Genomic DNA, 26101 nt, shown 5'->3' on the forward strand with positions numbered 1-26101 from the left:
TCCAACATGTTGTTGTTGCATGCTCGTTGTCGTCGCAACACCAACACACACGCACATAGGGATTTGCAGCTGTAGTTGTTGGCCGGGTCGCTGTTCAGTTGAGTGACTGATAAGTTCAGTCGGCGTTCGTTTGGCGCCGAGAACGGTTATCGCGTCTAATCGAATTTGGCTTAAGTTCGCAGGCAAACAGTCGAGCTGTGTGGAAAATCGCTGGAAAACCCAGAGGTTCGCGGAATAGCGTCCGAAAATTCCACCGAAAAGATGTTCGCCTCAATGTTATTGTTATATCTTTTTGTTCGAGTGTAAGATCCGGCAAGTGAATAACTTTCATCAACGGATTCCAGACTCCGAATTCCCGGACTGCCGGACTCCCGGAGGTATGCAATGAATTTCGCCTGCAGTTGGTGAGCGGCTTTTCTTAGCTCTTAGCTGTTGCATACATATAACTACATATTCTGCATGTGTGATATTGTATATCCTTGTTCCGGCGAATGCTTGTTCAATTATGTAAGGTGGAATTCATGACTGCACAGCCTGTTACCAGGCGACGGCCGTAAAAATCCAGGGGACCAGCTATTCTGGCGAAAATAATAAATGAGAATGCAAGGAAAAGCAGGGACTGAACTTTAAATACACCTATTTGTTCGTTCTGTTATTGTTATTATATGCTTAGAAAGGATTATCACCCCAATCATTATTTCAAAATTCAAAAAAAGCTTTGAAATATGCAATATTATTTATTTAGAGCATTAGCAATACTATACCAAAAACAGTTTTCTTATTTCCCAAAGTCACTCTGAACGGTAAAAAAAAAGTTTTGACAGCCTTAAATATTTGATTAACTCGCGAAAACAAAGCTGTAAATATTTAATGGTATTTTTTAGGGAATTTTTGTAAAAAGGTTAATCATTTTCAGGCTTCAAAGGATAAGTTCCCTACCAATTTAGCCCGCCCCTCACTATTTACATTACATATTAGCCATTAATTAAAATGGAACTTTTGGGGTATTGGTAATTCCTTCGGAATGATTTCCAATTAGTCCGTAATTGCCATTACATTTTTGGACTTATCCCATACGTGTTGTGGCAGTCCCCGATAATTGGCGACCTCAGCGAATAACCCTAATGCCACCCCCTCTTAACCCACTATACCCAGTGTATGTGTGCCATTACTTAACACCTACAAGCTGCCGCCAGTCGGCACGCCATTACACTATTACAGCGAAGGCAGCGAAATGGGGGAATACGAATAAAAACGCTGAGAAAAACCGGGGGGGCCGACGGCTTTGAACTACCCCCAAAAGACTTTAACCTCGCCGAAGAACGAGAGGCGAGAGACCCATATTAGTCATGCCCGGCCCGACGACCTCACGCCCCCTTTTTGGAGACCTCAAGCGAATAAAACAGAACAGAAACAGAGCCGAACCCCCCACCCCCACCTCATTGTTATTGCATGCTAATTCTCTTCTTCTCTTGGTGCCCCACTCGAATTCTCGTTTCTTTCACATTATTGCTTTTGGCTTTTGCCGTTCAAGAAGTCATTTTCCTGCGACTGCCTGAAAGTATGCAGTGGAAGAGGTATAATCGCATTTGGCACACAGAGAAAAAAATATTGCCATCCCTGAAACAGCGAAAGGTTATCACAAAGTAACCCAGAAATCAGAAATCTTTAGAAATATTTGGGAAAATAATTGGAATCCAACTATTCTTACACCTAAGCTACTAAGTTGTCTATTAAATCTCCATGTACTGGTCCTTCGAGCCGGATTTGATTTGATCTAGCTCCTTTCTTTCTTTTCACCCGAAGGGTGTCGAATTAAAGTAAGTTGGGTATTACAAAATCCAAAATCCAAGTTACTAAACTAACCTTACCGTAATATAAAAGACACACTTTGGTCCTTCCAGCCGATATTTTTCGCTCAGTGCATTGTTTACTGATGGGGGGGACGAGGATGGATTGGGGCTGCCTGGTCAGCATCGTCGGTGCTCCACTTTTGCGGCTAGACAAAGAAAAGTCACCTGTTCTTCTAGCCCTTTTTTGCCGGTGGCCCAAATTCCCGGCGACAAGTTTGAATGAGTCAGCTCAACTTGGTTACAATGCACAATGTATAATGCATAATGAGTGCGAGGGAGAGGGAGAGAGAGAGAGAGAGAGAGAGAGAGAGTGACGAAATCTGATTCACTGGCAGCAGCAAAGGAGGTCCTTCCCCCGGCTCGTCCTTTCCATATCCTCGGTGCTCAGTGCACAGTGTCTGTGTCATTGACGCTTATCAAAAGCCACCGATCAAAGGCAGCAGCAGCAGCGTTTTGTTTCCATTTTGCCGTTTCTGCTTCTCGCCTTCACCTGTCTGTCCCAGATTTCCCCCAAACTGATAAGCATCGGGAAAAACTCATGGAAGCAGCACAGTGGGCCATAAATGGCACTCGATTTGAATTGTTATTCGTTTAATGTTCACAATGGATACCATTTAAAAAAGGGTTTTTCCTTAAATCTCCAGAAAGAAAAGTTTCGTTTTTTATTTGTGCTTATAATGGCTACGATCGCATCCACTGTCTATCTGTCTGCCTTCTGTTTTTCCCAGTCTGTTCGATTCTATTCCTTTACCTCAGAAAGTGCCCACATCCTTTAGTTACATACATTGAACATCCTCATTGAATTTATTCCCATTGGCGTCTGGTGTTTCTCCCGTTTCTGTTAATCTCCACCACCCACAATCCAAAGCCATCAAACCCCCTCCCCATCCTCAATGACAAGCAGTTTAGCTGGGGAGCGATGAGCAACGAGCAGGCATTAATAACTTTCTTGTTGTTGTATTTTTAGTTCGCTTTTTCGTGCAGAGAAAGAAACCGCCTATTGACTTTCGGGGAAGTATAATAGTTGGTCCTTCGAGCCGGATTTGCTTAATAATGTTTTGTATTTTCGCTTCTTCATGCAGAAAAAAACCTCTTATTGAAAAAGTATTATTAATTAACCATATTAAGCTTATGGGGTTGGTCCTTCGAGCCGGATTTTTGTATTTGTGGTTTAATGAAAACTCTAAGAAGATTGTTTTCTGTGCAGCCAGCACTAAATGGCCGCCGCCGTCCTTTGGATGCCAGTTTTTGGGGTTTGCGGTGCCGCCAACCCCACTGCCCCCTTCTGGTTTCTTGGCTGCCCCCTTTTTTTTGTGAGCCTCTTCTTGGACAATTTATGAGGTCAATGAAATGCTTTTCCCGCCTGGTGAGCGCCTCCCGCCGCTCGCTGTGGGAAATTCTGCCAGCAACGACAGCGGCGACGTCTCCAACGGCCTCCCTTTTCTCTTTTTTTTTTCGCCTCCGAAAAACCCCCTCCCCCCGTGGGCCATCAATGTCATTGGGGGCAATGTGTCTAAGGGCTTTTGCCTATTGCCTTTGGCCGCAGGCCATGAGCCATTTCCAGCCGAAGTTGCCAATTCAAAAGGCCTTTTAGAGAGGAAACCCCTAAAAGAAGGGATTAAAATATTTAAAAATTAAATGAGATTTAGAAATTACTGGTTCATAAATGTAAGTGATGAGTTTATTCATAGGCAACCCGATGAAGGGCAGGAATTCGTAAGTTTATAAAGGTTATTGGGATCGAAGTCTGAGACTCCCAGTATGCTGTAAAGATTTGTAAATGTTTATTTTATGTTCGGCCCGACAAAGTTTTGTTTTCTTACTCCAATTCCTCTTTTCATAGTTTAGCCTAGCAAAGTTTCACTGAAAAGGGGAGGGAAAAGTGTGGGTGGTGGGTTGCTCAGTCAAGTCTTATATACAATATCGCCAGGGAGAACAGTTCTTTAAGCTGTTTGCCAAAGTTGCGCGCTTATGCTGACATCCTTGTCGCCTTTTGTGCACCCTCCTCCACTTTCTGGCGCTGATTCCATCGATTTTCGATGCTCCTTCTGTGCTAAAGGCCATCGAGTAGTTTAAAACGAAGGGAGGAGGACAGAAAAAGGGGGTTTCCCGAAAATAACAAAAACTTTTGACTTCAGATTTAATTACACAAAGGGGGATATTTTAGTTTCTGTTCAGTAATGTCATAAAATTTTAAAATGTATATGCATATGTGCAATTAATTGAGACAAAGGGAAGCCCGAAAATAGTGGTACTCTCCACAAATTGTGTCTAATGAAATAGAATTAATTAGTGGACTTCAGGTACAAAGTGAAACAAAGTAAGGTATGTGCAACAAAATGTAACAAAATGTGTGTTGCAAATGTGCAACTAATTGGAATAGATTCAATATTGTTTGACAGAATTAAGGAAAAACTTTGGCATGGTAAGCAAAAAGCCAAGCACAAACATAATTCGGGTTTCCCTGGGGAATGGGGAAGTTAATAAAACTTTCTACAAACTAAGGGAAAATAATTGAAATATTTTGTAAAAATTTAGGTATGCCTTATTTTATTCCCATTTCATATTTATTTATTCATCAGACACCGCAGTTATGTGTAAACACAAATAATTGCATTCGATTTAATACTGTTTGTGTCAATTATGATTGTTTAATTAATTTTATAAAAATGCAGGCTGGTCAATTAATTACAGGAATTTCGAACTTATGTTTGCGCAGTGCAATTAATTAGTTTCATGTTTGCATTCATATTTTTGTCACCAGGGTTTATACCCTTCAAAAGCAGCTGAATTATGTATGCATATATGTGTACCAAGTGCTTGGCCTTAGCTTTTCAGCGTTTTTATCACAACCTGACAGTGATGAGTGCACTCATTTGTATTCATTGCCTAGATACTATGGGTTCCATGGGCAAATTACGAAAAATTGCTGCTAAACGTTTTAAATTTAGAACCGCGCCAGCAGAAGGTCAAATATGGGGGTCGATGGGTGGGGCTGGGGGGTTCAAGGCTATCGCCGGGGGTGGTGGTGGGAGTTCGGTGGGTGGTGGGGTTGGATTGCGGAAAAGGGCGCTGACAAGTTTATTAAAAACTACGTCAACATTGGAATGGGTATTGGGTGTTTGGGTTCGTTGTGTGTTCGTGCTTGAGGTTGAATCGAGACCCTTTGAAAGGTTTGCTGATCAAGAAGGTAACAAAAATATGAAATACTTGGATATTTTTCCAAACCTAGAAAATACCCAATTGATTTTTTAAAAACTTTAACCCAAATCACAAAGGTTTTATGTGAATAATTCAGAGGTGTCATGGATTTCATGGATAACTTTTTTTGACTTCTATTTCGATATCGAGTCGTTCAAACATTTGCTTAGACGAACACCGAACAATTCGCCATCGGACTCCCGTGGATATTGTATATTGTACAATATATATATCCGCATGTCGATGAATAATGCACCGAATTCATTTCGATTCGCAGCTCCCCAATCAATATGCATTCCCCACAGGACCACTCCCACTTTTTTTCCACTGCCCCAATAACCAGAACAAACTGCAGAATAAAAGTTTCCAACACAAGACACCCCCTCGCCCAAAAAAAAAAAAAAAAGAAAAAAACTTTATACCAGGCAGCTGCAATAATCATGTTTGCGTCAGGATGTGTGTATATATCTATATATATGTGTGTGTGTGTGGTTCAAGGATGCTCGAGTTTTATGTCCTATTTCGTTTTTCATTTTTTTTTTGGCCCCAGAAAATCGAGGGAGAAAGGAAATATTGTCTTTTTGTGTATTAAAATGAAAGGTAGCAATTGCTTTTGTGCTTCTCGGAAAATCTGAAATAACAGATTCCAAGACCTCACTTATTTGAAAATCAAAAAAATAGTAACTCTTATTGGCTTTTGATTAAAGTTTCAACACAATTTTGTACCAAGCAGACGAGGCAGATTTGATGAACTCATGGAAAATGGATTATTTGTTGATATTTACTTTGGTCCTGCGTCATCTGATTGACCTAATTTGGTTAGGAAAACGAAACAACTATTGTTGGGTAATATTACTCCGGCATTTTCGATGTTTTTATGAGGTTTCATTTATAGGAAATGAAGTTTATAGCTCATAGCTTGTGCCTATAGTTAAGTGTCAACCCTAGCAAATGTATTTTATTTGTATTAAAGTTTTAGGCTTTTATAAATATATAGATATAGTGGCACTACGAAATTAGAAAGTGCTGTAAGCCACGATGCCCGGTGTAAGAATAATAGCGCTGAATATTTAATGGGGAATTTCCTAGAATTACATGACAACCCTGGATGGCCGACTCTTTAAATATTCATCAATTGTTGATGTTATTATTTCACTTCCGGTTCGCTTGCGGCTGCCACGCGGTTCAATGAACTGTTGACACGGAATAAAACCCCCTCATACCTTCATCTCTCCCTCTCTCTCTCTTTTTCTGCGCAGCTGTCTCGCTCGCTCGCACTGGCGAATTATTCGCTGGCAATGCAGACACGTATTGCCTCATGTATATTTAGTTTGGCTTATTTTTTCCAAATGATTCCCCAATGATTGATGGGGCCCAACGCGAGCAACAGTAAAAGCCAAGTGATATGTGATTGCAACCGTTTGGCTGTAGTTGCTATGCACTGGACAAAAAAATCATTTCTAGTGACCAATGATGTTTTTAGATTCTTACCAAGAAAGTTATCCATATTATCGATACATACTTTATACCCCCAAGTTACAGCAAAAAAACCAATAGAAAAAAATGCAAAAACCCAGATCCTAATTTTCCACAAAAAATAATTCGTTTTTATAATAATATTATTAATAAATTGCATTTTTTTCAAATATAAATATTTTTGGTTGGTAATAACCAGTAGCAATTATTGTTTTTTTTTCCAGTTCAATATTGTTGCCACAGGCAATTATGAAAAGCCACGCCAAGAGAGAAATCGTGCCAATGGCCTTCTAATGTGTGTCTTTCCCCTTTTTTTTTTCTTTGTTCTCCTTTCCGTAGTTGGTGCTCCATTTAAAGGATATTCCATGCCGATGCCGTGGTGCTCCTGCCGGAATAAATAGCATCGAGGAGCGGTACTGGTACTGGAGAACGGTTGCGGAATGGACGCGCGCCGGCAGAAACGACTTGGCCCAGCGCCAATTGCATCCTTCGAAAAGTCATTCGAGGACAATGCCACGACGACTGCACAGCTGCAGAGCCAACATAGCCAACAGGAGCAACAGCATCACCATCTCCATCAGCATCCTGGCCATGCGGCGGTGAGTCCTTTAGCCTATTTACCAAACACACTACAACAATGTACAGAGAACACTACTCTTAAAAAGAAAATAATATGTACAATTGCCATATTATTTGAATATTATATTTAAATGCAACTTTAAAAGATTTAAATTTTAAACTCCCCTACAACGAAATAAATAATATTAGAACAAATAAATATAATAGATGGGTGGTGTAGAAATCTATACCCAATTAATCTTATGATTGTAGATAGGTTTCCTACTGGTCGAGGTCATTTATCGAGTGACCACCGTAAGTGTTGCTGGCTCATGTCACATGCACATAATGCAGGGCTTAAATTAATTAACCAAAACATGAAATCAACTAAAGCGTTACTGGGCGCTGTAAGCTTGGCCAAAGCTTTCCGCTCTCCAAAAAATATGGGTGTACAGATGGGGGTGGCAATGAGGAGGAGGAGGAGGAGAAGGAGGTGGTTCAGCCGATGGTTCAAGGGTAGGGGGATGTATGCAGCAATCATGCAAATGGCCACTTAAAAGGCAGGCAGGCCAAACGCTTGTGGCTAATAAACAAAATGAACCTTAAACGGCAGAAAGAAAAGCAACAGAAACACCGAAAACAATATTGAAATTTTGACAGCTATAGACACGCGTCGCAGAAAGCCCGTGAGTTCGGCATGCGTTGGAAAATATTTTGAAGTGAAGTGCTCTAAATAATGTCATTTAGCCAGCGGCAAAAGGGACAGAAGTCGGAATGAGGAAACAGTGAGGGAAAGGGATGTAGAACAAGGTGTAGGTATTTAGGAGATGTCCTTGTTTGATATACTTCGAAACATGAACTATTGGAACTTTAATTGAGAAGTTAAATGCCTTTAATGTTAGTTACATGTTGACTTAAGCGATATCAATACGATTTTGAAAAGTTTCTCATTTTAAAATCTTATTTTTGGTAAAAGAATAAATATTTATTTTATTTATTCTGCCAAATTGTAAAAATATATTTACAAAACAATATTTATATTTATTTTATAATAACTATTAATTAATCACTATTTATAAAACTTGTTTTTAAGCCAATTTGTAATCAGTTTCATTGTTGATCCACCAAGTGTAACTAGTCATTTGGCCGCCGGTGTAATCCCCGTCGCACTCGCACCCGCACTCACATGGCAAGTTGACTCTTGAAGCTTCGCAGGCGCCACAGCTGAGTCCTTCGAGCTTTCCGGCCTCTCTCTCCTCTGGTTTCCTTTTGCTCGAAGCTTTCGATGCGAATTGAAGCGAGAGGAGCGAGAGAGCGGGACGAAGAGGGGGAGAGAGGAGAGGCAAAGGAAAAGCGAAAACGACGAAGCTTTCGTCGCATTCCCATTCACATTTAACGCTAGCATACTTTTCGGGGCAGTTCGACGCTGGCGCTGCGTGCGTGCGGTCTAACGGTAAACGGTGCTCCTGCGAGAGAGGGAGAGCGCGTGTGTGTGTGTTCGCCAGCCAGACAGAGATAGCAATAGCAGCAAGCTGAAGTGAGCAGCCAAACGCAGATAAATCAAAAAACGAATGATAGAAGGCAGAGTCCAAGAGAAGAGGAGCAGAAATCACAATCACACTTGCTGGCATTTACCGTTCAACTTTTTTTTTGTGTGCAAATTGATGCGAAATTAATAAGGACAAGTAATACACACATACGCACACGTGGAGAGGACTTTTTGGGACCGCGGTGAGTGAGTGTGTGTGTGTGTGCGGGTGTGTGTGAACAATAAACAGAAAGCAAGCCACGCGGCTCTCTCTTATCCTCTTTCTCCCCCCCCCCCTGCTCTCTCGCTCGCTCTCTTCTCCTTAAGCTGCTTTTTATTTAAATTTTAATTAATTTAATCACACATTTGTGTGACAGCCTCTCTGTTGGCTTGTCTCTCTCTCTTTCTCTCTCTCTCTGTCTCTGTCTTGTTCTACTCCTCTTCCTGCACCTTTTCCACTTCTTATGCCGAGAATTATGTTACGATTTGTCCCAAAACACTTGCCCATATTTCCTGCCTGCCTTCCAAAAAAAGAAAGAAGAAATATACGTTATTTTCTTTTCTGTACACCACAAAAACAAAAGGCCAACATTTTTGGAGCAGGGGTTTTTTTTTGGGTCTTTCGGAGTTTTGGGAAGTTTTGGATTGCACGGTGGTTAGAGAAATCACATGTTTTCAATGGGGCTTGACTGAGGTTACGATGGGTTTTGATAAATATTATATTCTAAAAAAAAATTGTTATCATTGTTTGGGTATTTCTAAGCGTTTTGAGGGATATTTGGTCATTACAAGGCATTTGCAGGCTTAGAACTTCTTATTGGGGCTTATAGATTTAAGGATGTTTCGGTATTCCTGGGCCTTTCAACTGGGTGGCGTGTTTGCCGCACAGCATGCCTTGTGGGCCTTCAATTTCGAAAATCGTTGAATAGCGGCAGCGCCAACTTTAAATTAATTTGTGGCCCCAAGGTCCCGCAGAGACAATAAACGATATCCCCAACCCCTATTCGGGCGCCATGTGTCAATCATACGATTTCCTAACGCCTAGCCCCCCAGCAACTATATATCAACATATATATGTACAATGTACATACATATATCTCTTTATCGCCAATATACATATACGCAACCCAAAACCCCACTTTTTGCGTGTGAAAGGATTTCTCCTTGAGCGCTTTTAATGCGAGTGCAGCATCATCACAGGAAAAACTGCAGCAAAACCCATCCCCCCTGCCGACTGTTGCTCCAGTAAACTTAGGACCCCACCCCACTCCGCATTTCCATTTCCCTTCCAAACAGCTTGAAAACTTAAAGCCCGCTAATGGTGTTAGCCAAAGACTTTGAGGAGCAGACGAGAAACTTATTATCCCGTACCTCCGATTTGCAGTTATTTAAAGGAGCTTCAAGAAAGGACAAAGAGGAAATTTTTATTTCCTATAAGAAGAGTTTTTTAAGTTACCCAGATGACTCTGCACAAAACAGAATATATATTTAGGGCAATAGAAAATAGGTGGCCTGAATAATTTCTGAAATAAATACCATTTGTCATTCTATTATCGGAAAATTGCCAAAGGCCTCTTCGAGTTCCTGGGACTTTGGCCAGATGGTCGTGTTTTGGGTCTTGTTCAATGCAAAACCAAAGGCCAGAAGCCAGAAGCCAAAACCAAAACCAAAACCCTTCAATTATGATAGCCGCCAAGGTTATGAAAACCAAGAAGACAAAGAAACTCAGCGTTTCATTTAAAATTCACATGTGGGAATAAGCTAAAATGAAAAGCGAAATGTAGGGAAATCCGCAGAGAAAACGCCGCGGGTTCCAGCTTCACATCACATTCATGCAGATACAATGTACATACATATATAGCGGAAACTGTGTCGAAAGCGTTTGATTTCAATTTGCAAAATGCAATCCGAGGGGAGACTCCAGTGGGTGTTTTCTGCTCCACTTCGTTTCCCCCGGGTTTTCCCTAATCTAATCTGGGGTCCCTTGATGTCCCTGCGAAAAACAATTAGTTTTCAGATTTGTCGCATTCAAATGTAAAATACTAGACCTATATAAGCCTAAAGACTAAAGACCTATTCTAGTTCATGTACCTAATATATAGAAAAAGTTGCATATACTTTACTTTGTATGAAGAGTTTTAGGTGCCAGGCTGTGAAATTTTGCAACACTTTTAGGCAAATCTGCAATAAAGTTGCAAGAACTGCAGAAACTTGCAACTAAAGTATGATCGAAGCTGAACAAGCTGTCAATTGATGTTGCAACTATGTGTATTGCAAAACGCACTTTTTGGCAGTTCAAAGTGACACTTTGTACAGCTTTGCAACTACATTGCAGACAAATTGTGGTCGACCAAAGGCAGTTAGAAATGTGACTTGGAGTTTATGGTTATTTTTCTAAATTTCGAAAATAAATTGAAAAAAATTGTCAGCACCTAAATAACATGTTGTTGCCTATTTCTTAAATTCGGGACTAATATTATTTTGTGTGTAGTAGAGTGCATGATTTATGATTAATTTGTTTAAATAAATTGACATATTTATTTGTTTTTAGATGATGGAGCAAGGTGTGCGAAACCAGACAACGATGTCGACGACGACGAATCGCAATAGAACCGCCGGCGGCATAGAAGCGCCCAGCATAGCCACGGCATCCGCATCTGCATCCGCGTCCACATCCGCTACATCCGCAGCCTCTGCGGCATCCGCATCCGCATCCTCCTCCTCGTCGTCATCGGTTTCATCGGCCACTTGCTCGGCAACGATTGTCCAGGCGAAGCAGCGACCTCCGCCTTTGAAAACGGCAACGACCACGGTGACCACCACTTTGGTGAGCAGCAGCGAGGGCGGCCAGCCCATACCACCCACCGCCCATTCGGGTGGGGGTCCAGGTGGTCCAGGTGGTCCTGGAGGTCCTGGTGGTGCCAGTGGGAGTGGCAGTTATCGCGGTGCCGCCACCCTGACCACGCCCTCAACGCCCCGCATCGAGCTAAGTCGCGCCTCCAGTTCGTCGCATCACGAGGAGGACAGCCGGGAGAGCAGTCCGGAGAATGTATTCGAGCAGGTGAGTCAAAGGTTGAGGATACTCCCTTCGGATGGGGCATAAGGTATATATACATTGTATAATCCTAATAGAAATCAAATTCAAGCATTCAGATCAGCTAGCGAGTTTTTATAGCCATATGACACTAGCTAACTGATTGGGTTTATGTAAAAAATGCATGCCAACCTATAGCATATCCTTAAAAATTATGGTTTTAGTGTAATATATAAAATAGACTAATAAATAAGATTTTCTTTATAAATCCCATCAGTTAGTGGACATTTTCGCAAGTGTTATATGGCCATAAAGAATTTTAATTAAAAAAAAACTTTTGACTCCAAGTTTTTAAAGAAATTAATTGAAAAATAAATTGACTGGGAAATACCTTATGCCCCAAAAATTGCTATATCCTTCCATCAATGGAAAGTGGGTGGCTTAGGCTTAAGTTTTAGGCTCTAGGGAGGCGATAGAATCATCTGGTGCTAATTATGTTGTACTTTGCTCTCGTTTGCTTCCTTTGGATTCGTGTGATTCTGTTTTTCTTTGCCGCTTTTTCCATTGCAAACATCAATCAAACTATCTTAACCATTCATCGATATGTATATCATCGTATATATATGTGTACATCTGTCTCTTTCTCTGTCTGTAACACTCTGTGATGCGCTCGCTACCCCTTGCACACACACAAACACCCCCTAACATCCAACCCCTGACCTATAACCTACAACCTACAACCTACCTACCGAAAAACGAAACCAAAATCCCGACCGAACCACAAAACGAATCCTGCACACAAATTGGCTGTTGATTTGTTGATTTCGTTTCTGTTTTCTGTTTTCGACTTTTTGCTCCACTCCCTTAACCATCGTGCATGCTTCTTAACCCCCTAACACCCCAACCTTCATCCCCATCCTATCACCTGGCCTAATCCCCAATCCCCAACGAATAAACCAAATCGAAAAACAAAAAACAAAAAACAAAAAACCAAACAAACTATCGCTCTGACAAAACGAACTGCTCGACTCGATGTGTGTGTACTGGCTGGTTTATGTGGTTGAACTAATGCTCTGAAGGTCGGCACTGGCACCCTACAGGAAACGATTGGCCTTGGCTTTCGGGAGGAGGGCGCCCTCGAGCTGCGCAGCTCCACCGAGGAGCTGTACTTCATGGATCCCGAGCAGAAGAAGGAGGAGCAGGAGCGGATCCAGCAGCAGCAGCAGCAGGTGAGAGCGGGAATCGCAAGAATCGATCGATAATTATCGAAGTGCACACGATTAACACACAAACAATTCGATAGCAGCCGCTAAAGTAGATGGTTTTTATTGAAAGAATCGATATCTGTTACAATGCATACGATAAATAAACACGAAAATCCGATAACTCGCTCTGATTTCGATTGTATAGTCATTTTTGGCAAGGACGATTAATTGCAACATCGATAAGTATCGGAGTTCCCACGATAATTACACAAAAAATGCAATAACAGCCAATTGTTCGATTGTTTAATGATACATTATCGAAGTTCACTCGACATTTAACTAGACCCCTTAGTTATCAACTAAAGACCTCTAAAGATATTACAACGTCTGTTTAATACCTCCCTTCCTTCTCTACGAAAAGAAACCGTTTCTTTTAAGCACATTTGCAATGAGGAAGCTCGTTATTTTTTCAAGTTGCTTCGACATTTCCTATCAAACAAGCGGATGGGCATGACATTGACGGGGTGGCAAGGGTTCCAGGGGTTCCAGAGGGGGTCAAAAGGGGGGGTTGGCCGGATGGGAGACAGTAACCGCATCGCAAGTTGAATTAATAATGCAAAATTGCATTCGAGTGGCTGGGAAGTGCAGCAGCAGTAGTGAAATCAACGGAAATGGGCAAATGGACGGGGCGGATGGACGAGTAAGCACCGAGTGACAGCTGACAAGTGTAGCCACCCGACGAAAAACCCAAAGACCCCCCTTTTTCAACCCCCCTCTTCGCTCACTTTCCACGCCACTGCAGCCTCAATTTCCCCCCCGAGTTGCGATTGTTTGGCAAAAGTTTATTCCTGCGCTCGGGCGCAAAAGTTTGTGGGAATTATTTTTGTACCCCCCGGAACAGTTTTTCCCCGGGAGAAATGAGTAACTCTGGGTAACTTATCAATTGCTGTAGTGAAAACTAACCAAGATGGGGTGGATGGGTGAAATTCTCCTGGTTAATTGCAAAAAGTTGCAATTGATTAGTTGGACGCGTGACTGCGTTAATTGGCCCCCAGGAAAAGCTGTAATTATTAGAAGGGCGCTTCATATGAAATATAACAACGATATTACCGGAATGAAATCTCTAAAAGGGTTTAAGGGCACTTTAAAAAGAAATATTTTAGCATACTTTTAAGCAACCGCCTTTAAAATCTTTTTTTTCCAAAGAACCAGGTAATAGAATCTGATGGTATAAATATCTCCCTAATTAGCAAATCTAATGGTATATTGAGAGCCTGACAAAAAACCAAAGCTAATTAATTAGGCAGCGGTTCGAGGAGAAAATCTGAAGTCCTGCTCCCCAATGGCAACCGAAATGCAATTCTATCTCGTTTTTCGCCGCTTTTCCTATTTCCCATTTCCCACTTTCCACCGGCACTCGCAATTGCTTTCCTTTGTGCTCTCGCTCTGTTTGCCTTGCTTGATTGGCAGCCGCGGGAAGTGAGTCCAGATTGAAGAGCCGCGATTGACGTGGAGCCGAATGGAATCCCATGATTGCCAGTGGACCAGTCGACCAGTGTCCACTGCTTCAATTTCCCCTTCTTTCAATGCATACACTGCACTTCTTTCCGTAACTTTCAATTTGATAAATATAGCTTATAAGTATTCTGCTTATTCTGTAGTGGTCACAATTTCTTATTTTACCATTAGCACATTTCTATGCACAATCCTTTTCAACTCTGTCCTATCTTCTCTATAAAGATACTGAAATTTCTTGTTTAATTTAAACTCAAGATCCCCAGAACTCTTGCCTCTCAAGTAATATATTTTCTTCACTCTACACCAAAAAAAAAAAAAAAAAAAAAAAAATAGAGCCGGCCGACGGACTTCAGTTTCCAGTGCCATTTTTCCATTAAATTTAGTATTGTATACTAGTTTTAATTTGACAAAATAAAAAAATAAAAAAAAAAATAGATATGATATATCGATTTTACATTATTCAAGATCAATTTCAATTTGATATGCGGCCAGGTAAATTTGACCTGGTCGGAAAGAGTATTTCATGTAAATGAAATGGTCATGGTCATATCGATTTTACGGGAAAATTCCTTTTTTTGTCTGGTTTAAAATTTCCCTTGGCCATTATAAATCATGCTACACAAGTGTTGAAGTGTATCTCTATCCACACTCTCTGTTTCCAGGCCAAGCGCTCCTCGCCGCACATCTTCAAGTTCGACGAGCACCAGAGCTACCTGCAGCAGCACCAGCGCAAGGACTCGGCCTCCTCGGAGGTGGCGGCCCTGCTCTGCATCTCGGGTCGCACCAGTCGCATCTCGAGCGTGGGCAGCCAGGGATCGGCGGTGAGTCGCCTGTCCGCCATATCGGGTGTCTCCCGTTCGCCCTCGCCGCATCGCATGCTCCTGGAGACCTCGTTCTGCGGTCCCAAGCCCGTCGAGCTGGGCACGTCCTCAGCTGGCGGAGGAGGCGGAGGAGGTAGTGGTGCCTCCACGGCGGCCAGTTCCTCGCACAGCCAGGCGGATGGAATGCCGGGTGCCGGCACAGTGGCAGCCAATGCGGCGCTATTGGAGCAACTACTCTTGGCCCGCAAACATGATCCCACCCAGGCGGTGCTCGCCGAGGGCATCAAGGTCCTGCCCCCCGCTCCCGCTACCGCTTCCGCTCCCAGTCGCAGCAGCAGGAGCAGGCAGCCAACGGCGAATGGTGAACAGAGGGCAGCGGAGAAGGTGAAGCCCACAATTGGCGGACAGCGAAGGAGCACCAAGAGTCCCGGCCAAATGGTGGTGGGCAAGACGGCCAGCGGCACGGAGTACATAAGGATCAATCTGCGGCCGGATCACATGTACAGCGACAAGGGCATCGCCTCCAATGAGCGGGTGGTGGAGGCGCCCAATCAGCTGGCACCTGTTTACTCCAAGCCCGCCTCGCTGAGTCTCCAGGGAACGGGTACCGGTGGCATCGAGGAGCACCGCCTGACGCCCACGGCGAGTCCCAAGCCGGGCAGGCGGCTGACCAGCAGGTCACCCTCCCCGGCCACTGGAGGAGGCGGCGGAGCAGGTTCATCCGTTTCTAGAAAGAGCTCTTTCAGTAGCCTCTTCCGCCTGGGCAAGGACTCACCGGATTCGCCCAGGGAGACGGCTCGTTCGAGGAGCAAAAGCAAAGAGCGACCGGCCACCGCCTCGGCAGGAGGTGCCCCCGGAGGAGGTGGCTCCCAGAACGTAACGCCCAGCAAGCAAAAGTCCGTGCTGGCCATCTTCAAGCCGGGCAAGCGGGGCAGTCAGAGCAGCAAGAGCTCCTCGCCCATTGAGAGCAGCTTGGAGCCGACGGCGCCACCGCCACCACCGCCGGCACCAGGCTCCTCCGCCGCTGGCAATCGGATTCGCACTCCAGCCGGTTCCCGGCCAGGATCGCGTCTACGCTACTACGACGAGCCCGTGGAGGGGGTCATACATATACCGCTGCATACGCCGCCGGAGGAGCGCGAAGCTCGAACCCTTCTCCAGGGCATCCAGCAGCTTACCCATGCGGCGCAGGCCAGCATGGATCCCTCGCCGCTGCCCACCCACCGTGGCTCCTCCGCCGCCGCTGCCCAGGCTGCGGGAACCCAGATCACGGCCACCCAGCTGGCGGCGGCGGCGGCTGCACTGCGTCCGGTGGCCCAGCGCAGGCAGGTGGCCCAGCGGCCCGATCTGGATGCCATCCAATCGCTGCCCAGCCAGGAGGAGCCGCCGGGAATGACTCCGGGAGAGGAGCAGGCGCCTGTGCCGCTCCAGCAGCCGCGTGGAGAGCAGACCAACTGGAGCCTGGAGGTGCAGCGACACAGCTCGCAGGACTCGCAGGAGACGACGGCCGAGTCCGTGGGCTCGGTGGTCAGTGCCAGGGCCGCCAATCTCGCCCAGCAGCGCCTGCCCTCGGTGGAGAGCACGCAGAGTGCCTGCGAGCCGAGACTGGTGCACACGGTGGCCACCGTCAATCCAGCTCCCCATCCCAATCCCGACCTGGAGACGGCGGCCGCCAAGGAGCGCAGGCGCCTCCTGTTCGCCACCCGCCTGGGTTCCGGCAGCCAGGAGCAGCTCTTCTCCACCCAGTTTAGTATCTCCAAGACGGAGAGCCAATCCAGTCAGCTGTCGGAGCAGGTGGAGCACTCCGGTTCGGAGACAACGACCACGGATGGGTTGCAGCGCCAGGGAACCGTAATCCGGAGGATGGAGACCTCGGCACCTCCGCCGCCACCGCCACGGGGAGTCTGCAGCTCGGAGGAGGAGCAGGGCGGAGGATCAGGAGCAGGAGTATCAGGAGTGGTGATGCGTTCCAAGCACAAATCGCGTCCCAGTTCGGAGGACGAAGCTGCTCCGGCGGATCTGCGCCATTCGCGCTACTTGGAGAACTTCGATGTGCGTCGCAAGCTGCACGAGAATCTCACGGAGGCGGAGAGGGGACGAGTGGCCGAGCTGCCAGGTGGTGGTCAGGTCACCATTCCCCGCAAGCCGAAGCGTCAGAGTGTCCCGGAATCAAGACGTAAGTGATGAACCCATTGGTTTTCGATCTCCAAAGATATTTTGAGTCATCGATGCGAGTTGAAATCATCACAGGATATTTCAAATCATTTCAAGTCTCTCAAATTTATGATGATTCTAAACCTGTGATTTCGAGTCTTTTATTATGAAATCTTCTGTGACGTTTTTAAATCTCCAAAGATATTTAAATCGTTAATAAGAATTAACATTATCAATAGACATTTCAAATCATTTATGATGATTCTAAACCAGTGATTTCGAATCTTTTATGATGAAATCTTCTATGATGTTTTTAAATCTCCAAAGAAATTTTAAATCATTAATAAGAGTTGAAATCATCACAAGATATTTCAAATCATTAATGAGTGTTAAAATCATCAATAAATATTTCAAATCATTTATGATGATTCTAAACCTATGATTTGTAATCTTTTATGCTGAAATCATCTGTGATGTTTTTAAATCTCCAAGGATATTTAAATCATTAATGAGAGTTAAAATTATCACAAGATATTTCAAATCATTTATGATGATTCAAAGTCTCTCAAATCATTTACGATGATTCTAAACCTGTGATTTCGAATCTTTTATGATGAAATCTTCTATGATGCTTATTAATCTCTGGAGATTTGTGTCTTTATTATGTATTTCCTTCTAATTGGTGAAACTCCTTTTACCTTTTAGGTGAGACCGCAAGCTATAGTTCTGGCACAGCCACGCCCACCACTCCCACACCCACGCCCACGCCCCTGGGTCCAGTGGGTCCAGCCAAGCAGCCACCGAGCGCAGCCACCACTCCAACCACTGGAGTTCCTGCAGTGACCTCTCCACCCGCCGCCGGCACCGCTCAAGCTTCCACCTCCGCCGCCTTGAAGGAGTCACCCAGGGAGCCACCTTCCCACAGGGATCAACCCATGCCAATGCACGATCCTCTGACCTCCACCACTCCGCCGAATGCCACGCCGCCGCCGCCGGAACGTCGTCACTCGCAGTCCACGGACGAGCACGAGCCCATCGAGTCGTCGGAGAGCGAAAGGGACTCGGACATGGCCGGCAGCTCGTCGGTGACCACGGCAGTGCCGGCGGGCGGAGAGGCCGGGCGGCGGCACCACAACTTTCCGCGCAACGTGTGCGTCATCGAGGAGCACGAGAGCACCGGCCTGGTGTCCCAAGAGTCCTTCGAGGACGAGCTGCCCTACATACCCACCACGCTGCCCGAGGAGCGGGCCCAGGGCGTGCCCATCATCCCGATGCGCGAGCGGGCCAATATGGAGCTGAAGACCTGTCCGGTGGACAGGCCGCGATCCACAACGCCGCTGAATCCCTCGCATCTCGAGGAGTACTGCACGGGCATAATGACGCCGCAGGAGGTGCAGCCGCAGGAGATCGATGCACCAGGCTGCGTGGCTCCGGTGCGCGGCGAGAAGCTGCGGATCAGCCTGCCGCGTAAGGAGTCCATCGGCAAGGAGCGCATCCAGAACTCCAAGTCGCCGCGTCGCGTCTCCAACACCAGTGGCAAATCCTGGTTCGAGTTCGCCGAAGAGGGTTTGCGTGGCAACAACAATCTGGAGCGCAAGGACTCCGGCAAGCAGCTGCTCCCGGTGGTCACGCCACCTCCGCCGCCGCCGCCTGCTGCCTCGAATCTGGAGGAGCCCAAGCCGAAGGCATCCACCCAGCGAAAGCTCTCCGGCCATTGGATCGATTTCGAGAACATACCCGAGAAGCGGAAGCCCGCCAAGCGGATCACCACGCTGCCCAAGGAGACGCTGACGAGCAGTGTGGCCGCCACGGCCACCACCGCCTCCTCCGCCGCCGCCTGCGGCAGTGGTCACCACCGCTCCGGCCACCATCACCATCATCAGCAGCTGGGATCGAAGGCGAATGCCGAGGGCGGCGACAAGCTGCACTACAACTACGTGAAGCCGGAGGACTGCCAGTGCGAGTGCCACGAGGCGGAGCGCGGCGAGTCGTCGATTGGAACGACGGGAACGGCAGGAGCCGGCGGAGATACCAGCACGGAGACGGGCACTGGCACGGGAACCGGAACGGGCAGCGAGTCCCTGGCCTCCGTGGAGATACTGCAGCAGGGCGAGGACATGTTGCCGCTGCTCGAACCCGACACCTCGACGGAGGGCAGGTGAGTGCAGTCCACAGTGTAGAGTCTCTCTCTTTTATTTCATACCTTTCGATCCCTCAGGATTTACGGGGACGAGGAACAGGTGCCACTGGTGCGTCACTCTGGCAAGGGCATCTCCAATCCCAGGGTAGGTGCACCCACAAAAATATTGAGAACGGAAAAAAATCATTCTCTCGATTTCAAGGAGAAAATACCCTCAAATTCTCTCTTTTTTGAGATTAAGTTGAGAGAGAGAGCGGTTTTATTTCCGAGTCTTTTGCAGTTTAAGTTGCAATCCTATTTATTAACCAACACATAATTTCTAGACTCAACACGAGGAGTTTCCTCGTCGGGATGACGGATCAAGTCCTCGGAATCGTCGGTTCCCCGACAGAAAGTAAGCAGTCTCATTTCGATTCTCGGACTGGATCGGTTCTTTATATAGATCTTCAGGGTAGCTAAGCCGGTAATCTATCTCTATGTAAGTCGAGTCACTAAACTAAGGGCCTCCTGGCCTATATCCTTAATGTACCTCAAGCAGAGTGGTTGTTAAACGTTCAGAGGCCGAGGGACAATGATCGCTAGACAATGATGCGTATTACCTTTCGACTCGATTACTCGTAGCTAAAGAAAAATAAACAAAACAAGACGTAAACGCTATATGGAAACTCTATATACAAAACAAAAGAAATATACTTTAAAACCACATACGATAATATGCATACGATACTCGGAACATACGATACATATTTAGCTCATGAATGTACATGGTTAGGGTAATTTTTTTGATAGCAACAATTACAAACACTCACTCTACATACATATATAGCAATCCTGACTTTTCGCTGGCAATTTTTACTATATGTGATCTCAGATAAAGTGTTGGACATCCGATCGGATTCTCTAGCTGTAAGTCGGTGTATTTGTGTGTAGTTTGTTAACTAGCTCCGGAGTCCGGAATCCAGAATCCAGAGTCCCTAGGCTTAGTCACTCCAATCTTGACATATATATACATTTGTATATCGTCGTCTGTGCCCGTTTGTGTGTGTGTGAGTGTGTGTGTTTTGGAGATCTATAAATAGATATAACTCTCTGTAACACCACCTTCGCGATTTCGACCCATATCTCTAGGATCTCTTACGATGAAACACACTGAACGATCTATGAAACGAGTTGTAATCGTTTTCAGTTGATCAAAGTCAAACAAAGCAAAAAAAACACAAAAAGTAGCCTGATGCATAGCCTTTAGTTTAGTTGAGTTCGAATTCGAAGCGTTAGTTAGTTAGTCAGCCCCGATTTTGCCGGGCGTGTTGTAAATACATAAGTCTAAACTAGAGAACAGTATTCGATACAAAGGGTTTTTGGCATTTTTTTTCCGCCAAAAGTTTGTGAACTTTAAAATGAGTTTATTATATATACATGAATATTACTATAAAGCCAACAAACTGCCAGCACACACACACTTGCCATAGGAGAAGTTCCTTTTTTGCTTTTCGTTTTTAGTTTTTTCGGGGGTAACCTGTTTGGTGACCCCGACCCCGGTTTATGCGCCCCAAGAAATCACGATACGAATACGACCTATAAACTAGCTTAGCCGAAAGATGTTTTCCCTCACTTACTATCATACGAAGTAAAAAAACACTACCTAGCTAGCCTTTGAAATTCCTAAATACTTTATTGAACTTAGCGGACAACGGACATTCATTGAATTGAAGCAAAATCAAGCAAATAAAATTTAAATTAATATTAATGCAACTTAAGGAAAAACATATAGGTAAATTATACAATACATAAACTACACTCAGAAAATGAATCGCCCTGAATTTTAGAAAATCGCCTATGGATTTGCTTCACTGGCGATTTTTTTCTTTAAAATAAAAAAATTTTCTACTGGTAAAGAAAATTTTCTTCCAATTAATCAAAAGTCATTAAATTCAAGAAATATTCCAGAAATATAGAAAAAAATCGCCAGTAAAGCAAATCCATAGGCGATTTTCTAAAATTTTTTTTTGAGTGTACATTGAAAATGTGCAATGCAAATGGTCAGAATAATTGGGAGCTTGAATCAGAGAACTTTACCAGTTTATCGAAAGAATTTCAGTGCCCCCCCATAAGCGTAGTCCCAATAAGGTAAAAACGTAATGGAAACCTTTTTTGTATTTTTTTTTAGTAGCAAAAGCGGTGAAGCACAAAATGCACTCGAGACATATACGATATATAGACGTAATGACGAATTCAAGCAAGATCTTAACAAATTGTACAATAATTTCCACAATACATTTATGTGAGGATAAATATATATATATATTCATATATATACAAGTCTATATGTATATGCATTTAAACATAAGTTGCGTTCCAGTTTCCGAATCTTGTTCTCTATACTTTTCTAATCGTTTTCGGATACACTTTTTTTGTATAACTTAGAGAAACCACGAAAAATTGTTGTTAAAAAATGCATTTACATTTCAAAAAAGAAAGATGAAAGAGTTGAGCGTTTAAATAAGAAATGGAATATGAAAAAATTGTTACCAAAAATGAAAAGCCAGATGGTTTTGAGCAAAAGGAAATAAATTAATAAATATATATGTATGCACTTTCATTATTTAACGATTTCATATAGGCGAAAATGATGATTAAGAATGAAGAGCTGACAGAAAATTAATTGAAAACTATTCATTAAAGTGACAAACAACATATTTAAACAATCTGTGTGCCTTTTTATCTTGGGCCTCATTTCGGATATCATCGGGGTTTATCGAACCGCGCACGTTAGCATGCGACTTTTGGACATGAGAATTGGACTCTTATCACAATCTGGGGCTTAAACAGCCCACCGTTGGCAATCGATCATGATTACAGCTATTTAAAATGCATATAGGGCTTAGCCGTAAGGCAGCTTTACGATTTCAGATACCGATTTTGCACGTCAAATGCTGACGACTTCTTTTTATGGATCTGCACTTCCTGCTAAGTTAATGGTAAGCGTACTATTTATAGAGAGTTTTTATTAAAAAAAAAACATTTATACAAAATAGTTTCTTACTTATTCACGTTATTTTGTAATATTTATTACTTTACCCTTATCACGTTTTGGCGACACGTGTAAACGTGTTGCACTGAGCGCTGTTCTCTGCGCATGCGCGCTCTCTTTTTTCGTTGGAGAGTGAGAGCACCATCCATACACTTAGAGAAATTGTCAAGGCAGGTTGTAGGTGCAACAAGGTTTTTATTTTTAATAATACAATAAATGATAATAATATAAATAACCTTTTTAATAGCAATATTATAGTTTACATATTCTTATTATTACATATCCTTATTTTTAAATTTCGTGAATATAATAAAATATTTTTAAAAAAGCATAACAAGACATGATTGTGTTTATGTGTGTTCAATGTTTAATGAGTCAAGTGTCCAACAGGGCGTATGGGTGATATATTTGTAAGGCCTTTTGAAACCGACTTAAATCAAGGGACCAATAATTACTTTGAACTGTATTTAATTGATCCGAAAATACAAATAATTGTTATTATTTCAACTTGACTGATTTAAAGTAAAAACAGTTTTGCGACGTACAACAGTGCGTATGAGTGACTTCAATTAATGCATGATTTCTCACAGTGTACTCTCCCGCCTGCCGGTCAGCGTATAAGTAGAGGCGGCCAAAGCGGGACGGCCTCAAAACGAACGGAGCCATCGAACGGTGAAGGTGTACGCGCACATTAAGATTCTCCCCCACAAACCAACTAAGAAAAAAAAGTGAAGAACGAAACAAACAAGAAAACCAAAACAAAACCAGCGAAAACGAAAACGAAAACAACCGTTTATTTCTTTTTGTTTTGTGTGTTTTTCGAGAGAGAGAGCTAGAGATTTTCCGATTTTCGAGATCGAAAGAGAGAGCCGAAAAAAGTGATCGAGACTTCGAAATGGCGTTCATGATGCCCGTGATGAAGAACAATTACGATATTTACAAGGACACGCGTTCCCGCAAAACGTCGGAATGTTCGAATGCGAGTAGTAACGGTACAACGACATTGGCCACCGCTCTTGGAACGCCCGCCCAGGGACAACAACAGCAACAGCAGAGCCAGCGGCGTCGCAAGGTGTCCGAATGCAAGTCGGAGAGTTTCGCCACCTCACCGTCACACGGGCAACTGGGCGTTGCGTCCGCCACCCACCAGAGGATGCAAATGCAGCGCTGCCACAGTTCGCGGGCCTTTCCGCGCAACGCGTCGCGCAGCTCGCACGGCGGCTCCATGCAACAAATTGTGTCGCCCACGCGCAGTAGTCCGCCCAGCCGCTCGCATACCGCTTCGGCCCTGGAAAGGCAGGCGGCCGCCCAGGCGGCGGCCATTAATCAGAAGCAGCAGCAACAGGGAACTGGAAATGGTGAAACTTCCAATGACTATACGAAATTCCATCTCCGTTTGGTCGACAAGCTGCGCAAGTCCTTTCGCAAGGATAGCGGTAAACGGTCATGAGATCATCACAAACACAATCAAAATCAAAGTCAAAATCACAATAGCAGCAACAGCAACAGCAAAAGCAACAACAACTTCGACAACAACAATGCCAGCAGCAGCAGCATGGCGCTCCTTTCCATTAGCAACAACAACAATAGTGAAAGAGAAAGAGACGAGGCTAGCGGGGATCTATCCTCGATTTCCAGAGGAAGATCACCTGGCCGCCATGCGGGTGAGAGCAGTGCAGCTACTGAGGAGGAAGAGAGCAAAGAGCAGCCACAGAGAGCTACTTCCTGGAAGAAAGGAGCGCGACCACCGACTTCCATGAGTGAGAGCAGGGAAGAGAGAGGCAGAGAGAGAGGCATGGTCAATCGGTTGGGGCGACGCTTCCGGCGCTACTGTAAATTCCTGGCCGCCTCTCACGGAGCAGCGACGTCGGCGTCGCCGGAGGACGAGGCAGAGGGAGAGGAGATGAGCTCCATGGAGCAACTGACCGGCAGCAGGAGCAGCAGTCGCAGTCGCGGCCGGCGTCGGCGCAGCAGCAGCATTGGAAGCGCCAGCAGCCGGCTAAAGATGCGACTGCGGCGATGCACTTCGTCACCAGGATGAGAAAGAGATGGCCAGCTATAAACTTGGTCGGTGCGAGAGAGATAGCAGACTAGACAGGAAGTGAGGGGAGTTACACAGAGCGAGAGAGAGAGAGAGTGCAGCGGCGTAGCCAAAAGGGGGGTCACAAAAAGTCACTTAACCTAGTTATTGGCGGGAAACAGAAAAGTTGACAAGTTGTTGGTGCAAATTTGTTTGAGCATATTTCACATTATCTATAAAAATTTCGGTGTACATATGCAAACTATTTAACTATATGTATAAAAAAAAATACCTACATAAAAATGTCCCAAATGTATGATTACATTAATTATATGTATATTATGTATGCCAGGCTTCCAAATATAGAAAATAGAACATAGAACCTGTCCCAAAAACAACCAAAACCCTCTCCAAAAATAAATAACCTTTCTTATTTTGTAACTGCGGTTTCGCGACAAGAGGAAAACAGAAATTGCAACTGCCAATTGCATTGTATAACGAAGACCACATCAGCAACAACAACCCAAAAACAAAGAAAAAACAAGACAAAACACTTGACAAAATAACAAACTAACTAGAAAAAGTACCACGGATTTTTACCCCTTCATTTTGTAATTGCATAAAAACGAAACGCAATTGACAATATACGTTTAAAAGCATTGTGAACAAAATAAAAACACAAAACTAAAAATAAAAAATAAAAATGCGAAAAAACGAAGCAGCTGAAAACAGACTTAATATTATATCGTATAACATATACACACACATATACTTGTATTAAAAGATATACATATATATATATATACAAAATTGTACCTAGACGACAGCTACTTTTAAGCAACAAATTAATGTTATTCGTTTTTTTTTCATAGCTAGTAATTTTGTAATTACACAAACATACACGGCAAACGAAAAACTAAAAAACTCTGACAAAAAACCAACAAATAAATAAAAAGTAACAAAAAGTATATGGAAAAAAAAACCAAAGACTATGTAATTTTATTTGCACGCGAAAACATTTAAATGTCAGCAGGGGGAGAGAGAGTGGGAGAGAAAGTGAGAGAAAGAGAGAGAGAAATTGCAGCTGCAGCCAAGTGCGCAGAAAATGCGTTTCGTGGGGGAGGGGAAGCCCCCAATTCGGCCGCAATTAGACCCACTCTCGCCATCCCGCTCATCCGCCCTTTGCCTCTCCCTCGCGCACGCTACTCTTCATGGGAATTGAGGCATGCGGAAGCAGAAGAAGCGCAAAGCGAAGAAAGGCAAAAGCAGAAGAAAGATATAAGAGTACAGTGATCCCTCGCAAAGAAACGGTTATAATATAGTTTATATATTTTTTAAGATAAAGCTTTAAAAAACTTGTGAGTACTCGATCACCAATAATATTTAAAAACATAATTAAAACTTCGTCCCAATGATAATATATTTTGAATACTTTATGACAGTACTATAATAATATTGAAATTCATCTTTAAATTTATTTACTTAAATCAATAAATTGAAAATTTTTGAAAAACATTCATATGACAAACTAATCAACTGAGCCATGAAGTTCGGAAATAAAA

General features: G+C 44.0%; 3 protein-coding genes across 6 annotated transcripts; all 3 read left to right on the forward strand.

Annotated features, from left to right (window-relative positions):
- The first annotated feature begins 349 nt into the window (after positions 1-349).
- LOC108054789 (uncharacterized) lies at positions 350-21290 on the forward strand. Of its 4 annotated transcripts, none has more exons than XM_044395798.2 (8): positions 350-377; positions 6870-7129; positions 11168-11677; positions 12730-12879; positions 15036-17370; positions 18054-19506; positions 19567-19633; positions 19812-21290. In XM_044395798.2, the coding sequence occupies exons 2-8, from the start codon at positions 6971-6973 to the stop codon at positions 19884-19886; spliced, it is 4749 nt and encodes a 1582-aa protein (XP_044251733.1). In that variant the 5' UTR covers positions 350-377; positions 6870-6970; the 3' UTR covers positions 19887-21290. The 4 variants fall into 4 exon arrangements, with proteins under 4 accessions (XP_044251733.1, XP_044251738.1, XP_016993351.2 ...); XM_044395803.2 differs by having other exon boundaries at positions 12751-12879; XM_017137862.3 differs by lacking the exons at positions 350-377; positions 6870-7129 and adding an exon at positions 8523-8819.
- A 1884-nt stretch (positions 21291-23174) lies between these two features.
- LOC108054794 (uncharacterized) lies at positions 23175-25526 on the forward strand. The gene has a single exon (XM_017137867.3). The coding sequence runs from the start codon at positions 23415-23417 to the stop codon at positions 23967-23969; it is 555 nt and encodes a 184-aa protein (XP_016993356.3). The 5' UTR covers positions 23175-23414; the 3' UTR covers positions 23970-25526.
- Positions 24075-24560, forward strand: LOC138913789 (uncharacterized). Its single transcript, XM_070218540.1, has one exon. It carries the CDS (start codon positions 24075-24077, stop codon positions 24558-24560), a length of 486 nt encoding a protein of 161 aa, XP_070074641.1.
- Positions 25527-26101: the final 575 nt, after the last annotated feature.

The sequence above is a fragment of the Drosophila takahashii genome, chromosome X (genome assembly GCF_030179915.1).
Source record: "Drosophila takahashii strain IR98-3 E-12201 chromosome X, DtakHiC1v2, whole genome shotgun sequence".
Lineage (NCBI taxonomy): Eukaryota > Metazoa > Arthropoda > Insecta > Diptera > Drosophilidae > Drosophila > Drosophila takahashii.

Excerpts from the sequence above, each read along its gene's own strand:
- LOC108054789 (XM_044395798.2), top strand. The coding sequence starts at position 6,971 with ATGGACGCGCGCCGGCAGAAACGACTTGGCCCAGCGCCAATTGCATCC. Across the intron at positions 7,130-11,167 it reads AGCATCCTGGCCATGCGGCG|ATGATGGAGCAAGGTGTGCG; the intron begins GTGAGTCCTTTA and ends ATTTGTTTTTAG. Across the intron at positions 11,678-12,729 it reads CGGAGAATGTATTCGAGCAG|GTCGGCACTGGCACCCTACA; the intron begins GTGAGTCAAAGG and ends AATGCTCTGAAG.
- LOC108054794 (XM_017137867.3), top strand. The coding sequence starts at position 23,415 with ATGGCGTTCATGATGCCCGTGATGAAGAACAATTACGATATTTACAAG.
- LOC138913789 (XM_070218540.1), top strand. The coding sequence starts at position 24,075 with ATGGCGCTCCTTTCCATTAGCAACAACAACAATAGTGAAAGAGAAAGA.